The sequence below is a fragment of the Lactuca serriola genome, chromosome 8, assembly GCF_051521515.1.
Source record: "Lactuca serriola cultivar US96UC23 chromosome 8, Lser_US96UC23_V15, whole genome shotgun sequence".
Lineage (NCBI taxonomy): Eukaryota > Viridiplantae > Streptophyta > Magnoliopsida > Asterales > Asteraceae > Lactuca > Lactuca serriola.
Window position 1 is genome coordinate 89,856,244 of NC_136415.1, and position 18,799 is coordinate 89,875,042.

At 33.5% G+C, this 18,799-nt stretch overlaps 1 protein-coding gene across 1 annotated transcript; it reads right to left on the reverse strand.

Annotated features, from left to right (window-relative positions):
- Positions 1–1,728: 1,728 nt before the first annotated feature.
- Positions 1,729–6,128, reverse strand: LOC145068928 (serine/threonine-protein kinase PBL35-like). Its single transcript, XM_079015897.1, has 6 exons — positions 5,866–6,128; positions 4,425–4,759; positions 3,010–3,145; positions 2,730–2,863; positions 2,403–2,526; positions 1,729–2,278 (listed from the first exon to the last, which is right to left on the reverse strand). Exons 1-6 carry the CDS (start codon positions 5,993–5,995, stop codon positions 1,851–1,853), a joined length of 1,287 nt encoding a protein of 428 aa, XP_078872023.1. The 5' UTR covers positions 5,996–6,128; the 3' UTR covers positions 1,729–1,850.
- Positions 6,129–18,799: the final 12,671 nt, after the last annotated feature.

Here is an 18,799-nt window from a genome sequence, read left to right on the forward strand (position 1 = left end):
ATAGTAGAATATTTCAACCTACAACCTTAATTAAAGAACATCTATTCCTAAATTTTTAATACCACTGGGTCAAAGGTTCTTTGGTTAAAACATCTCTACTAGGGATGAGCATTAGAATCGTCGGACCCGGAACCGAACCGGAACCGAATCGGAACCAGAACCGGAATTGGAAATAGGTCCGGTTACCGGTTTTCCATTTTTATGAAAACAGGTCCCGGTTCTAAAAACCGGAACCTGTTTGACATTTTTTTTCATTTTTTAAAATGTGCATACTTCACTGCTATGAATTCGGAATTATTTGATTTTTTTCCAACATGTAATTTGAAGTTTTTAATTCATTTTTGACGGTACAAACATATGTTTTGGTTAGATATTGAATCAGAAACATGCATCGAAAGAAAGCATATCGATGTTGCGTTTTTTTTTTATTTCAGCATTATTTTTTTGTTTTTTTTAATCTGTCCAATTTTTTAAATGTGTATAACTCATTCATATGACGTCAAAATTACTTAATTTTTTTTCCAATGTGTAATTTGGTGTTTGTAGTACATTTTAGATTATAAAAACACATATTTTGGTTAGACCCCGGAAGATAACATATCAATGTTGCGTTTTTTCTGTTTCAGCATTTTTTATTTTTTTTGGAATCTGACATCGCTTTTAAAATGCACATAACTTACTCATATGAAGTCGGAATTACTTGATTCTTTTTTCATTATTTAATTTAGTGTTTGTACTTCAATTTAGAATGTAAAAAATCATAATTTGGTTAAATATTGAATCATTTACAAGCTCCGGAAGATAGCATATTATATTATTTCAACCGGTTCTACTTTGAAAAATAACCGAAAAACCGGGATAGGAACCAGAACCGGCGGTCCGGTTCCCAGTTCTTATTATATAGGAAAACCGGTTCCGGTTCCGAACCGGTCCGGTTCTAAAGCTCATCCCTAATCTCTACTAGTTAACCTCGTAAAGACTAATATTTAAAAATTATTATGGTATAAAATATATTATTATTATTATTATTATTATTATTATTATTATTATTAGGGATTAAATGTAACAAACAAATTGAAGAAAATTAAAAGGTCGGTTGATAATAAATATTTGAAATAATCTTTAAAAAAAATCTTATTCTCCGATGATAAAGAAAAGTTCAAAATGCTTTTTATATAAAAAATAACTTTTTAAAAACTAAACATTAAAAATGCTCTTACTTGATGAAAATATTTATTACATAAATTGCCATAAATTATAAAACCCCTTTTCGGTTCAATGGGCCAAGGGTTTTCTTTTAGGTCCTGCCAAATCGCCAATGTGTCTGTGTCCATTAGTGGTGCACAGAAAAACCGGTTTAAGATCCGAACCGGTCAAAGAACCGATAAACCGGTTTATGCTGAACCGGTCCACAATGAACCGAACCACCGGTTTACATCTATTCGAGAATTTTGTCATTGAAACCGGTTTATATCGTATGAACCGGTTTGGAACCGGTATAACCGGTTTAGATAGGTTCGATTAATTTCTTGAGTGAACCGGTTTGAGGCTGAACCGGTTTTCCTTGGCTATGGAGTGAACCGAACCGGTTTAAAGAATCGGTTCTGTTTAAAAAAAATCCGGTTTGTGCATGCCTAGTATCGATGCACATATATCTACTTAATGGTTTAAAGAGTTGGGCTCATATTAATTAGGCTATAATTCAAAGAATGTACAAACCTCAAAACATAATATACAAGTCATCAATCCAACATTAGCTTTGTCAAATATTTGACACCCAAAAAGTTACATCATATGCGTCTTAAAAATCCGAATAAATTCGGCCCCAACATAAAGAAAACGTACAACTTCTATTTACATTGTTGCTTGCCCGAACCCGTACGAGAAACATTTTGAGTCCCTTCGGGTATTTTCTTTTTACGCCTACCTTGTTGAGACATACGAGCATGATAAGATAGAATGGCGAAGTCGTTCAAGTCCTGCAATGGGGTTAGGGTCTTAACAACTTCATCCATAGTGGGTCGGGCCTTTGAATCCCGGCTCAGACAGTTGTATGCTATTTGAGACACCTTTTGGACCCCTTTAACCGAATAATTTAGCTCCAATCGAGGATCAACTAATTGGTAGACTTTTCGTTTGTCAGCTAGGTATGGACGGGCCCACATAACAAGATTTTGCTCTCCACTAGGACGTTTCTTGTCCATTGATCTTCGTCCTGTCAAAATTTCGAGAAGTACAACTCCAAAACTGTAAACGTCGCTCTTAGACGTCAAGTGTCCTGAATTTAAACAAAACGTCTATTAGTTCCATACAACTTATATCGATAATTGTCGTGTATATATACAAAACACAACAAAGTTTTGCCAGTTTAAAACTTGTACAACATGCATGATTAGTTGTACCTGTCATCACGTACTCCGGAGCAGCATAGCCGTAAGTTCCAACAACCCTAGTAGAGACATGAGTTTTATCTCCTTGTGGTCCTGCTTTTGCTAGCCCGAAATCCGAAAGCTTCGAGTTATATTCCTAATGAACAAAAAATAAAAAAGAAATATTCTTACAACATACCCATAAGCTAGTATACAATACCACCCGGAAGCATCATGATGTAAGATGTAGATCAGATACTCAAAATCCGTTAATTGTTTAGAATTGAAACAAAATGCAAACCTTTGACCACATAAATAAAAGTCCATTTAAAAAGACTAAAATTAAACAAATGCACTTACGGTGTCGAGTAAGATATTTGATGTCTTGAAATCTCTATAAATAATAGGTTCCGTTCCACCATGGAGAAAAGCTAGCCCTTTGGCGGCACCCGTCGCTATTTTGATCCGGTTAGACCACGGTAAGGGTATGGTTCCTTCAAGAAATTTAACCATGTTACCATTAATAAAGTTTATTTTTGACTTTTAGGAACAAACATATAAGTTTCATGACAATTAAAAACATTAATGTGCTACCGGAAAATAAAGAAATCTTGGTTCTTTTAATGTCGGAGAAACTTACTTCTAAAAAGATGGTTTTCAAGGCTTCCACGTGTCATGAATTCGTAAACAAGTAGCCGTTGATCGTCTTCAATGCAATATCCAATGAGCTTAACAAGGTTTGGATGATGAAGTTGTCCAAGAAAATCCACCTCTGCCTGCACAAACAACAAAACGATGCATTAGTTGTGTTGCATGGTACAACCCATCAATGCATGTTTAAGTTGTACTAATGATCCATGCATCAGTGAATTGAGCAATAGAACCCAAACATCCAAGAAAGGTGACATGTGGGGTACTATTCGTATGTCTCTATCTCTAACCAAATGTTTTGTACTTTAAAATGTACAACCCATATGAATCCCACGCATTAATGTGTTGTACATTAAAAACATTGATATTTTTTCATTGGGAAAATGACCTAAGAGACCATTGAAGTTTCAAATTCGTTCCAAAAAAACCATTCAAGTATTACATGTTTAAAAAACACCATCAAACTAAGACATATGTTCAAAAAACACTAACCAAGTACATGTTTTGTTCAAAAAACACCATCTCTATGGTTTGGGGTAACTTACATATTTAGTCTCTAACTTTTTTTTCTTAACTCGGACGATCCCTTTAGTTTAAATTTGCTTCGACTTTGGACCCTGATCGAGTTAAAAAACTAATATACCCTTATTACTTTCATTTAACATTATTTATATTATTTATTAATTGTTTATACAATTTATGTTATTATTTATTATAAATATATCAATTGTATAAATAATTACAAGTAATAAAAATGAATTTTAAATGAAACTAATAAGGGTATATTAGTCTTTTAACTCGATCATGGTCCGAAGGAAAAATAAATATAAACGTTACGGACTGTCCGAGTTAAGAAAAAAAAGTTAGGGGCTAAACATGTAAGTTACCCCAAACCATAAAGATGGTGTTTTTTGAACAGAATATGTACTTCGTTGGTATTTTTTGAACATATGTCTTAGTTTGATGGTGTTTTTTGAACATGTAATACTTAAATGATGTTTTTTTAACAAATTTAAAACTTCAATGGTCTTCTAAGTTATTATCCCTTTTTCATTTTCCAATGTCCAGGGTACCACCAGAGAGACATTGTGTACTTATAGAAATGTCTTGTACCGTATAACCTCAATGCATTTATAAGTTGTACCAAGCAAAAGCCATGCATTAATAGGTTGTACCCAAGTTCTACCACCAATGCAAAGAAAAGCAACAACCTCATCTATGTAGTATGTACCACTAGCTTTGTCCTAGAAGAGTAAACCTATTGACCAATCCAAAGTCATTTATACATCTTGCATTAAAACTTGTATATTTCCCAAAGTTTGTTGATTCTAGGTTTTAAATTGCTGATATCATGCATTAATGAGTTGTATTATATAAAATTAAACAATATAGTGATATACTAACCACCCATTCTCTATGACCTTGAAGACCATCCGGTTTCAAACTCTTTACCGCGACCGTTATACCCGACCCGGGTTTAGCTGGGGCGGTTCCATTTTCCTCAATCCATCCTTTAAAAACAAACCCGAATCCACCTTCACCTAGTATGCTATCCGGTCTGAAATTTCCAGTTGCTGACTTCAATTCATGAAAACTGAATTGAAGAAGCTGACACGGCTTTTTATCTGATTGAGACAAATCTGACTGAGGCACGTCTAGGTTCAAATCCGAAGAGTTTTGAGGTTCGTTAGGAGCACACATCTCCCTGTTGCTAGCATTTAAGTATCGGGTTTCTGTTGCTGAAACATCATATCATACAATATTTTGTCATGTTTAAACATTTAAACTTTTAAAGTAAACAATGCTGATGATATAAATAAAGTTACTAAACAATATTTTGTCATTTGGGTGACCAATTGTTTAAAATCAATAAATGAGTAAAACATTATTTTTCAATTTAAAAAATAATATAAATATTATTTTCCGTTGCGATATGTTTTTCACCCGATAAACAGGACCCGTTAAAAACTATTTTTTCCTTGCCGATAAAATCCATAAATCAAATTATTCTATTATTAAAACATTAAGTGTGAGACTCATATATTACATAGGTTTATTTAAAAGAAAATTTAAATATAAAATTTGAAATATTTGAGAAGTTTAAATTTATAAGAAAAATATTGAATCATAAAAATTAAAATATTTTTTTCTCTTTTAAATTTAAACAAATGATTTAGATAAATAAATAAAAGAAATTAATGAAACTTTAATTTAATAATTTTGAAATTAGAAAAGAAAATTTATTAATGAAATTGATATACATTTATTATTATATTCCAATAATATATAAAATTTAATAAAATAGAAAAATCATAAAATAACATGTAAAATAAAAATTAATTTAAAATAACCATAAAATTAAATGGGTAAAATGAATAAAAATATGAGATGGCAAAAAGATCTTTATTTATTAGAGTAGAAATGAAAACGTTTATGAATCATAAAAATTAAGAGGAATTTCAGTTAAACATTTCTATATAAATGTTTTTAAAACATTTCGACCTTTTTAGTTTGCCATATTCTAAATTAAAATTAATTATTTTGTTCGTTGTCTTGAATCAAACAACAACAAGCGATGCCACTGAATTGAATCGCCATACATTAAAATGTAGATCCTCTGATGGGTATTTTAGTCATTTACTTTTACTAAACTACAAAATCAACAGTTTCTCGGATAAGAGTTACAAACAAACGAGACAGAGCAAAGACAAACAAATATATATATATATATATATATATATATATATATATATATATATATATATATATCACAAAACAAGATTATATTCACAATAAAATACAAAAAATGGAGAAAAAATTTCAAATAAAAAGAATGATATAATACCTGCATCATAAACAAGACTGGTTCTTGGGAAAGAAGTCGCAGAGTTTCTTCTTGTTTCAACAGAGGGCTTACAAGAACCAGAGCTAACACTACGCCTTAAAACAGACCAACAACCACACTTTTTCTCCATATCTACTAAATTTGCTCTTTTTAATATTTTTTCATGTGGGTGTTCATGATTCAAGAAATCTTCAAATCATATGAACAAAAAGAAGGATTTTTTTTTCAACTTGGTGTTTATAATTCAAGAAATCTTGAGATCATATGAACAAAAACAAGAAGATTTTCAAGTGGGTGTTTTAGTGTGTACCATTCAAGAAATCTTGAAATGATATAACAAAAAGAGAGATTTTTCTGTCACTAAATTGGTGTTTTTTCGTGTTTCTTCATGTGGGTGTTTTTCATTCAAGAAATCTTGAATGAAATTAACAAAATGGGGATGAGGAGGAATTCTTTTTTAACCTACTATGAGAGAGAGAGAGAGAGAGAGAGAGAGAGAGAGAGAGAGAGAGAGAGAGAGAGAGAGAGAGAGATTCTTTGTTTGTTGGTAGTGTTGGTTGAGTAAAAGATTGTTATAGAGAAGCATCAATCATGACCATCATCACCACCATCAACATTGTGTACAAAAACAACTTTTTTGCCCACCACCTTTTTCTGTGGGGATGCTTTACTAATTACCAAAAGTGGAGGCTGTGAATTGGGACAATTTTTGGGGTGATTTTAAAGGAATCCTAATTACCCTTTTTTTAAATTCTTCATCATTGTGAAAATATTTGTATTAATGCCAAAGAAAACAAAAATATACCCAAAATCGATGCATAAGTCATCAACATAGATAAAAGTTGATCCCGGTATAAAGGATATATTGGTAATTTCAGTTTTTTATTTTCATTATTTCTGTAAAAAATTATTCTTTTAGTAACTTTTAAACTAATTTTATTATTTTAAGAATAATTATCATATAATATGTAAATTATATACATAACGATGGTTGATATGGTACTTATTCTTATAGCAATAGAATTAGTTTAAAAGTTATTAAAATAATAACTTTTTACAGAAATAATAATGACATCAGCATAGATACCATAAAAAGAAAGTTGATCAGAATATAAATGGTATATTGGTCATTTATTCCACTTCTCATTGTTTTGATAAAAGATTATTCGTCTAGTTAAACTGATTATATCGCTCTAAGAATAAAGTAGCATATAATATGTAAATTATATACATAAAAGATGGTTAATAATAATTTGTTTGCTATTGTCATAATTTAAAAGGGTTATATTTGTAAATTTATGTCCCCTCTCAATAGTATTTACTAAAAGTGGGCTATGAAATGGGATAGGTTTTGGTTGATTCTGGGGAAGACTAATTTACCCTTGTCATGCTGCTCATCATTGTCACAAATGTATGTATCAATAAAGGCTTAAAGGGTACATTTTTAAATTCCTTTCCCTCTCTAAATTACTAAATTGGGTGTATGAAAGTGGGTAATAATATAAGAAGACTAATTACCATTGTCAAAATTAAATAGGAATGTTTGTATCCATAAAGGGTAAATTTGAAACAAAAGATGCAATTAATTTATCTTAAAATTCATATTCTTTCAACCTGAATTTCACAAAAAAAAAAAAAAAAAAAAAAATTCAAGAATCCGATTTATTCGTATTTTTTTAATAGGAGATGATTCTTCCATAAGAATATTGTTAAAAAAAAAAAAAAAAAAACAATCTACGAAAATACTGGATTCTTTTTAAATGTTCATTATTTTTATAAAGCTTAATTTCTAAACTCTTAATTATTATCAGTTTCTTTTGTTTGAATTTTAATTTTCAATTGTTACACGTTACTTTAGTTTTAGTTTAATTTAGTTTTCAATTGCCACACGTTAGTCTAAATTTGAATTCAGTTGCTTTTCTTTATATTTTACTTGAAATTCAATCCTGCATTAAACAAATATAAAATATTATAAAGAAGATATTTGATAAAAAAATATATTACTTCAATAAAGAATTTTAACGAACAAATTTGGTGATTATTCATTATTAGCTGCTAGATGCTCTTCTTGAAAATAACATCATAAAGTTTAAAGCTTTTTTATTCCAAAAAAAAGGCACGTAACGAAATGTTATTAAAATCCTAATTATATGTTATATTATTAAATTTATTCTTCAAAAGATGATGTCAAGATGTAGATTTTGTTAAAATAATCAATATCTATATATATAAATGTTCTATACTTTTAGATATTTTATTAACTATTTGTAAAGGATACTATAAACGTTTTAAATGAAACGTTGAAGGGAAAATGTGAAAGGGTGCTCAACTTTGTGATTGAGACTTGAGAGGATAAGCAAAAAACAAGTTGGACAAATATTACTTTTGGTATAAGAATATAATTTGTGTGGTCAAAACCAATACGAAAATGGTCTAAGAGAATATTGTGCCCAATCCAAACATATAAATGTGATGTGAATTTGGAATTATTTGTGTGTGTATTGTGAATTCAATGTGCGTTCATAATTTAAAGGTAAATGATGATGGATAATTGTTTGACGTATATCAATATTACCGGTGATAACTTTGGTATACGGTTACTACTTATGTGGCAGATGGATGCTGTATTTTATACTCTGTTTACATGTTGTAATAGGTTCTTATATATATTTTTTTTTCAAAATAATTCAAATAAAAAAGTATCATGACTAGCAAGTAACTAAAACGTAGGCAGTAATAAAACAAGGTGAAAATTTTACAAAACGAGAAACAGACAACAACCCCAATTCGTCCAACTAATATTCTTCATTTTACCCCTATGCTTAAGTCAAATGAAAGATAAAAAGATTACATTATCATCAATCAAAGTGGAGGAAGAAATTAAATTATTAAACACTTTGTTTCTCCTGTTCCAATCACACCATAGCATACAATAGCATATCGAAATGAAAATATTTCTCTTTTTATGATAGTTTTCCCAGTTGGCAGCGAAGTCGAAAAATTTCATTACATCAGAGAATCGTTGCAAATGTAGCCCGCACCATTTGAAAATCTATTCTCTCGTGACTGTTGCAAAGTTGCAACCCATTTAGAACATGGTCAATAGGTTCACTTTAACTATGACAACTTGCACACTTAGATTGAATTTTGATACATTTTATACTAGCATTTCAGCAACTAGAATTCTACCCAACGATTTATTGACTCATTGATGACCACTAGAATTCTACCCTCCATCATCAGGGCTAGAACTTTCGACCAAAAGACCCAATGAATTTTAGAGGTCCTTTCATACCCTCCCCATAAAAATCTTCTTTTGAGTTTTTCCAAGTGGTTTATGACACCCATATACAAATAATAGGAAGTAAGGGTTCCTAATACAACTTAGATAAGAGTTAGGCGTCCGCCAAAAGATAATATCTTGAATGTCCAAACCGATAATTTGGATTCAAACTTTTCTATAATTGCTTTCTAGTGTTTTTTTTTTTTTTTGGTTCATATTGACTGTCACTAGTTCCCCAAAAGTATTTAAATAGAAGGGTATCCATCATGCATCCAAGTAGACAAGCCCACCTTTTAATTTCCAACTTAATAGAGTAGACACCAAACTTATTATATAATTTTCCTAATCAGAAAAAACTATGAATAATAATTCTTTATCTTTAGTTTATTAATATTTTGTGCCAAATTTTAAGCATCACTTAAGTTTGGCTTATTGGTTTTGTGTGATTGCTCCAACCTTGAGGTTAGGAGTCTGACACCTAGCTCCCCTGCTCCCTTTTTATTTATGCAAACGGGTATTGACCCGTCTCATCTAATTTTTTTGTAGTAAACTACATGAATAATCATTGTAGTTTGACCTAATCAATATGTTTTGTCCTTATGTTTTGTTTTTCATTCATAGCACTTCCTTCTGCTTCTTTTTTATTTATTATCGTGTTGATATACCCTCACTTCATTCTTTTTAGTACATTATATGAATTGGCGTTTTTGGCTCAATTTTTGTATTTCATCCTGATTTTTTGTTTTTCATTATGTCCTTAGTTTTAAACTTCCACAGTATGTCCCTATCATATATGAAATAACTACATTGCTATTACTAATTTCTTTAAAAAAATTTGTTATTAAGAATTTTGTTTTGAAAGAAAAGTCCCACATCATACCCCACCAACCTACCTAACCCTTCTCTTTATCCCACAATCCCCTTTCCTTCCCCCCTCATCGATTACCACCGACATCATTCTTTGCAATCACTGCTCCTCCTCCACCACTGGTTCAACCACCGATCAACCCCAAAACTCTAGGTTAAAAATATCTTCATTTTGAAACATTCCACAATCTCCACGACCATCAATCACTAACCATTATTCTTACCACAACAATCACTTCTCTTCATACATTAACCTTCATTTCAATCATCATAAACCACATGAACATCAAACCGTATTAACAACTCTAGGAAATAGTCAAACCCAAAAAAACACAATTAAACCCATAAAACAACTCTAATCAATCCCCAAAAAAAAGTAAAATCTAGAAAACAACTCTTAAAAACACTCATCTTAGCTCATTTAAACTCAGAAACCATTAATTAAAAACCACTAAAACAACTCCATAAATCAAACCTTTTGCATGTTTTTTGTTCTTTGGAAATAGGCAAGGCGACATCGATTTTCTTCTACTATGTCGATAGGACGGTGGAGCAAAACCAAAGAAGATGAAGGTGTTGGGTTTTCTATGTATGTTTACAATACATTAAGGAAATAGAAGCATTTAAAGGGAATCCTAAGTGCACATGTTGTTTTTTTTGCTATTATGGATATAAAGATTATTGAAAACAGAGTTCATATGAGAAAGTTATGGTCGTTTGAAGTTGAGATGTAAGTACTTTTCTATTTCAAGAAAGGTCAACAGTCAAGCTCTTAGATCATCACAACGTAGTGGTATGCTCACCACGACGTGGTATAAGGTGAGTCACTGAGACACGTGTCAACCGGAGAGTGACATATTTATAATCTGAGGCGTGTCATATCGTAGCTATATGTGCGTTGCGATGTGGTGATCAAATAGACTCTATTATTCCCATGTGTGGTGGACTATTGCCACGTATAGCTAAAGGGGAAGATCAACATTGATGAATATGAATATGGGGAAATCATTCATTAGCCTTTAGGAGTGGTGTCGAGGAAAAAAAATAAGAACGAGAGGATGATGAAGTTTTTGTTTCAAGTGTGCGACATAAAGAGGTATACGAATTCCCAATATACAAGCCTTCTTGTTCAAATCAATAACTGCAAAAGGAATGAATCATTTGACAAGGCTGAAATTCGAAAGACAATACTTTGGTATATGGAGATTCACGGTGTAATTCTTTAGACTATGAAGCTAATGACATGATTTCAACTATTCTCGCTAACGGGGGGTTTGTAGGGTGCGAAATGTTTAGTGCGAAGTCGAAATTAGTTTAAGTCTTTTTGGGTGCGAAGTTGTGTGCTTCGAAGTGTATGTATTTTGCAAGGCACCTTTTGATGTCGAAGTCCAATGTCTAGTCCTTTCATAGCTTTTGTAACACTCTATAAATAGAGTAAGTATAAGGGTAGAGAGAAAATTTTCACGTTTCGTTCTTGTATTCTCTCTATTGAACTCGTGTACTCTTTAGACGATTAATGAGCCAATCAGATATTATTTACGTATCATGTTCTTATTGCTTTTTGTGATTGATTTTGTATTCTAAACTTTCTTTAAACACTCTTCAAAATCACTCGGGTTAATCACTCAGATTATTCTAATTAATGATATATTGCTCGATTAAATTTCTTATATCACTAGGTCAGCCTCTCAGATCACTCACTCAAATTAATTACCCTAATCAATTACTATGATCAGTATCAATTATTCGGATCAATCTAAATTGTTCATATCAATATGAATCACTCATATCTATCTCTTCAATAAATATAAATCACTCAGTTGAATCACTTCAATTACTCAGATCAATCAACCACTCAAATTAATCGCTATGATCAATATTAATCACTCTATTCAATCTTAATTAATCACTTGTATCATTCATTCAAATTAACCTAATCAATTTCTCAAATTATTTATCAATTATTCTCTAAACCTTTTCCACTCTCAATTAGGATATTGTTTCTCTCGTAAGTTCACAATTTCTCAGATCAATTTCAATCACTTTGATATATATTATTGTTGTAATGGCTAAGTATAAGCATCATGATTGTACATAATGTCGGATTCAATAAACAGTCGAATATTTGATTCAATCATAAGCCCACAACCAAAAAAGGAACAATAAATAACGTTAAACCAAGCATTCTCAGGCTATAAAACCTTAGTATGTTTATGATGGGTTTTGAGCAAAACAACATTCCTATGGTGTTCATGCAAACCCTAATGCTTGGATCTAGTTTTTCTATTTGTACATGAAACAATTGTCCAAGAATTACAAACTCTAATCTAGCATACAATATATTAATAAACCATAATAACCTCTTTCTCCATTAGTCATCCAGTCAAGTTGCTATGGTGAAGGCAACCCAAAAGGACCATGCTACAACCGGGTCAAGTACATACCAAATATAGTTATGGGCTTAGACACCTAAGCCAACAGTCTCCCACTTGGATAAGTTTAATAACTATAGATACAAGTACACCTTCAAAATCCGATTAGCAATCGTATCTCTCAAAAGCCGTTGTCGAACTCTGACACGTCCTTTAGATAAGGGATCGTATAGTCCTCTGTTCTCAAGATATCATGTGGACAATCACATGGAGCATAGTCATACTTATTGTCCAACAGTTTGTTTCTGAATCTCTAATTTGACTAATATAGAACTTAACTGAACACATCAATCCAGTCCTGACCGGTCCTGGCATATAAGTCAAACCAAATCATCGAGGGGCCCAAGATATCACTTTTAAACTCGTAGGATAAAAGGAATAGATAAACTTCAACTTATATGCATTTACTATTAACTCATCAAATCATACACAACAATGCGTTTTATAACATTAATTTAATGATGTGTTTACGCATTATCAATGCACAACCAACTTACAAATCATAAACCATATATGTAGGTTTAAAGACTATATGATATTATCGTATCACAATCACTCGTGATTAATTCCATGAAGTGATTTAAGTGAGCACAAAAATAATCCAATACTCAAATCATATTTCAAGAGCACTCATGAACGTTGCAGCAAACTTTTGCTATGTCTAAACACTTAGACAATCTACAAGCTAATTCATAACAGTCTTCTTTCATACCTACTTCCAAAGTATGATCGACTGTGGATAGTTTAAATAATCTTATTATTTAGGAAGTCAAAACATGCAAAGTGAAACAATAGTAAATAATTGACATAAGACAGTAACATTACTAATAAATAATACTCCTTTATTTAATCATCAAAATGTCAATTACAATATATCTATTAAAAGTTTCTATGGCTATCTAATCACTAAAACTAATATCGTCCTTTAGCCCAATGCTCCTAGCGTGCTGCAAGTGCTTAACCTTACTCAGTCCCTTTGTAAGGGAATCTGCTAGGTTATCCTCTGACGATACCCTCTTCACTACGAGGAGTCCCTCTTATACCCGATGTCTAATCAAATGATATTTCCTGTTGATATGTCTGGATTTGCCATGATCTCTCGATTCCTTGGTTAAGGCAATTGCACCTTCGTTATCGCAGAAAATTTCCATAGGCTCTTTTATGGCTGGCACAACTCCTTGGTCTCCGATGAAGTTCTTCAACCATATTGCCTCCTTTGACGCTTCGCTCGCTGCTATGTATTCTGATTCGCACGTTGAATCAGATACGGTCTCCTGCTTGGAACATTTCCAAGTCACTGCTCCTCCATTCAAGGTAAAGACCCAGCCCGACTGAGAGCGGAAGTTGTCTCGTTCGGTCTGAAAACTGGCATCACTATACCCTCGCACCCTTAAGTCATCACTCCCACCAAGGATAAGAAACCATTCCTTAGTCCTCCGAAGGTACTTAAGAATATTCTTGAAGGCGCTCCAATGTGCTCTACTAGGGTTCCCTTGATAACTGCTGACCATGCTCAAAGCGAAGGCCACACATGGGCGAGTACAAGTCATAGCATACATGATCGAGCCAATTGAAGAAGCATAAGTTACTCGATTCATCTCTGCTATCCCGGCTTCGGTACTCGGGCTTTGAGTCTTACTCAACTTGGTATTGCTTTGGATTGGTAACTCCCCTTTCTTGGAATTTTCTATACTAAAACACTTTAGTACCTTATCGAAGTAAGTACTTTGACTAAGTCCTATTAGTCTTTTACTCGTGTTTCTCACTATCCTTATCCCAAGACTATAAGCAGCTTCTCCGAGGTCTTTCATAGTGAAGCACTTCCCAAACCAGGACTTAACTTCCTGCAGGGTTGGGATGTCGTTTCCTATGAGCAGTATGTCATCGACATACAAAACGAGAAAGCTAACTATCCTCCCACTGGCTTTGACATATACACAGGACTCATCCTCGCTTCACAAGAAACCAAACTCTTAGACTTTCTCATCGAAACAAAGATTCCATCTGCGAGATGCTATTTTTAATCCATAGATGGATTTCTCAAGATTACCCACTCTATTCGGGTGTTTTGAATCGACAAAACCCTCTGGATGAATCATGTAAACATCTTCAGTCAACTTTCCATTACGGAAAGTGGTTTTGACATCCATCTGCCATATTTCATAATCATGAAACGCAACTATGGCTAGCATAACCATTATAGACTTTATCTTCGCTACTGGTGAGAAGGTCTCATCATAGTCAACTCAGGGATTTTGAGTAAAGCCCTTCGCAACCAATCGCGCCTTATAAGTGTGTACTTTCCCATCTATGTTGGTCTTCTTCTTGAAGATCCATTTACACCCGACCGTCTTATGTCACAACTAGAAATTTTATGCCTTGTAACTACAACACTTAAGTAAAATTATGAATCAAAAACTTAAGAACATGTATGATGCTTACTTTATGACAACAAAAATTCAATCAAATACACCATGCAAGCATTTCAAGTAGTCAATAGGCAATTGGAAACCCTAGAAGTTCTTGTTTAAGTCCACTTTTGGACTAGGACTTCCTTATTGAGCCCAATGGACCAATAAGCTTCCAATTTGACCATTTTGGGTTTAGAACTCTTAAATGGGATCTAATTGGACCCATTTTCATTTAATTCAATATTTTGGGCCATATTGGGTCTAGAATGAAATAGAGTAATATTATGAACCATTTTGGACCATGATTAACCTAATCTAGCCTAATAAAGCATAAAAATCACATTTATATCTTTTTTGGGCCAACAATCATTCAACCTAACTATAATATGGGCTTAGGGACAAAAAGCCCAAAAATCTCCTCTTTCCCCTCTCCATTCTCGGCCCAAGCCCACAAAGAGGAAGGGTTGAATTTGTTGGGGTGCCACCTCACTTTTGCACCAAGGATCTCCATGCAACACTCATACTTCCATGCAACTATCTTGTCAAACCTCTCTCTTCTCCTCTCTCTTTCTTCTCTCGTCCAAATCCAAGAACACACACACACACACACCCACATTTCATTCTTCATTCTCTCAAGAACACACCATAAATCCCTTCACTTTCCCTTCAAAAATTTCGAGCTTCAAGGGCTTTGCAAGGAGGATTCTTCACAAAAATCATCATCTAGGTAAGTTGATGCTTGAATCCACACTCTAGACTCCTTGTTCTATACAAAAATCTCTTCTTAACTCATAAAAAATCATGATCTTTCATCTTAGAATCACCTCAAATTCGAGATCTTCATCAAGGTGTTGCTAGGGCCGAAAATCACCTCACTTTCTTCCTTTTTCTTCTTCAAGTCGAAACCACAACTCAAGGTGAGCTTCATACCCCCTATTTTTCGGTTTTTATAAGTTTTTTTTTTGGGGGGGGGAATACAAGCAAATTTGTAGATCTATGAGTATATGTATGCTTTGTATGATTTCTATGTTTATATATATGTTCTTATGTGATTGTGGTGTTGGATCTAGTCAAAAAGACCTTAAAACCGAGATCTACATTAAGTTGTATGAAATAAGTATAAATTATATTATTTCACACAAATCATTTCTAGAAAAATAACTAAGTTGGTTGATATGAACATCTTTGGGCTTAAAACCCATTTTTGGACTCAAAATGCTAAAAATATAAAACTAAAGGGCCCAAAATGTCAAAATACAAATTCTGAGGGATGAGATGAGTCAAAATAGTTTTAAAAATTTATTTCCTGGAAATTTACCCTTTTGAAGGATTAAAATGTGAATTTTTAAACATAATGGGCCAAAAATGAACTTTTCGGCCCAATAAAGCCCAAATTGCAAGATTTTCAAATTTGAGGGGCTGAAACTGCACTTTTCTGTAAAACAGGGGACTACTAGTGTACCAAGTCCATTTCAAGGGTTAAAAATGCTTTTTAAATTTAGAAGGGACCAAAGATGTAAAAATTTTCCATTTTGGGTCAAAATTGTAAAAATTGCGAGAATAGAGGTTTCAACCGAGAAAAACTCCATTTTGAGGGACTAAAACTGTTTTTCAAGTAAATTGGGGCTGAAAAATATCTTTTCAACAACTTTTGATACTAAAGTGTCAAGAAAAATGGTTTAAGGACTAAAATGGAAATTCTTTTATATAAAGGGTTAAAAGCGTAAATTTATCCAAGAAGGAGCTTCAAAAAGAATAATTCTATAGTTTTAAACAATAAATCCTTTATGATAAAAATAGTAGCACCACGACTACCGGCGAAGTATAATACACCTTCAATACCAAAAATCGTTACAAACGAATTGATTCGGTCTCGAATCAACAACGAACCAAAAATCAATACACGACGATACTTCAATACACACGCGGAAATTCACTAGAAGTCAATACACACGTAAGAATTCACCAGACGTCGATACACCATCTTTGGGCCCGAAAGTTTCAAATCGTGCTTGTTGGGCCTAGCTAGCCCAATGACATGATCTTTAGGCCCGAAGGAAACGCGCTTACATGTTATTGGGTCTTATACGACCTAATACAATGTAAAAGGACTTTCAATAGCTTTTGTGTTGTTGGGCCCCAAGGGTCCTTTGGCACAGCTAGTAAAGTCGAGAAGTCAAATGCGAGTCGGACCAAGGGCCTTTCGCATTCACGGTAGCCTTGAACGACTCATGGAATTAAAGAGGGCTTCGCACCCTCCTTTCTTCTTAGGTGGTGGGGCTATGGGAAGTCAGGGTGGTTGGATTAGGTGAGTAGTACAGACGACGCCTAAGGGTTCGTTTGTATAGTCGTAAGCTATCCATTTTCATTAATGCGTGATTACAACAACTCACCACCCTTAATTAATCCAATGTCACCTGGAATTATCGAATACACACGTCGCAACGGTATAACCAAATATAAAACGCGTAATTTAAAGTATTAGGAAAACATCAGGTTTTCCTAGGGATTTCAACACTTACACCTACGTGATGCATACCAAGTATAACAATTTTTCACATTTATAGAAATAAACAAGCATACTTACGGATCTTCACACTTTTTCTTACTTACAATAATCTTTTCAGAAAACATCGGATTTTCTGGTGGTTTTTCAAAATAATACAAAACATTATGTTTCAAACATTACTTACGAACTCACCAACATTTCATATGTTGACGTTTTTCAAAATACTTGTATTCTCAGGTAACAGGTAAATCGAAGGAAAAATGTACCCGGTGATGTCTTGTTGTTTGTTTAACTAGTATCGATCAATCTACTTTTTGGGAATGTAATGTTATGAAACAATGTACTAAATGTAAACGCTACCAGCTGTATTAATTCAATGCTTGGTGATGAATGATGTTATGTTTCATGTATATTCATTGTGATGGTATTCAATTGAGTCACAATAGACCTCGGACGTTTCCGCCGTCTGGTTCGGGGGTGTGACATCTTACGACCCGGTACATTGTCAACCAAGTTCCAAACTTGATTGTCATACATGGACTGAATCTCGCTGTTCATAGCCTCTTTCCACTTTGTAGACTCCGGGCCTGCCATGGCTTCCTTGTAGCTATTAGGTTAATCCAAATTTACTAGTGTACTATCACTAATAAACTTATCACCCTCACTTGTTATATGAAAACCATACAACACGGGTGGAACACTAACTCTACTGGAACATCTAAGAGGTAAGGACTCGTCAATCGGTTCAACAGGAGTTTCCTCCTTGGGTTAAACACCAGCGTTAGAGGTTCCTTTATCGCTTGATCCTTGAAGCTCTTCAAGATCAATTTGCCTCCCATTGTTCTCTTGGATTTTGAGTTCTCGCTCTCGGAAAAACCCTCTCCTCGCAATGAAGACAACATTGTCACTCTATCTATAGAAGAGATATCCAAAGGATTTCTGCGGGTAGCCGATGAAAATACACCGCTCACTACGAGGTTCAAGCTTGCCATGAGTCTCTCGTCTTACGAAAGCCTCGCAACCCCAAACCTTGATATGTGCTAACGAAGGAGCTTTCCATGTCCACATCTCGTGAGGTGTTTTGGCAACCTTATTAGTCGGGACTAGATTAGGATATGGGCGGCAGTCTCTAAGGCATACCCCCAAAATGGGATAGGTAACAAAGCTCGACTCATCATGGAACGAACTATATCTTACATGGTTTGATTGTGCCTCTCAGCCACACCATTCAACTGTGTTGTATTAGGTGGCGTCAATTGTGAAACAATTATGCATTCCTTGAGGTAGTCGTGGAATTCAAGACTAAGGTACTCACCACCTCGATCGGATTGGAGCATCTTAATTTTCCTGCCCAACTGATTCTCCATTTCCTTCTTATTTACTCTTTGAATTTTTCAAAGTTTTCTGACTTGTGATTGATTAAGTATATATA

Coding starts and splice junctions, on each gene's coding strand:
- LOC145068928 (XM_079015897.1), bottom strand. CDS start 5,995: ATGGAGAAAAAGTGTGGTTGTTGGTCTGTTTTAAGGCGTAGTGTTAGC. Junction 2,864..3,009: donor TGAAAACCATCTTTTTAGAA/GTAAGTTTCTCC, acceptor AATTTCTTGAAG/GAACCATACCCTTACCGTGG. Junction 2,279..2,402: donor TCCGGAGTACGTGATGACAG/GTACAACTAATC, acceptor GTTTAAATTCAG/GACACTTGACGTCTAAGAGC.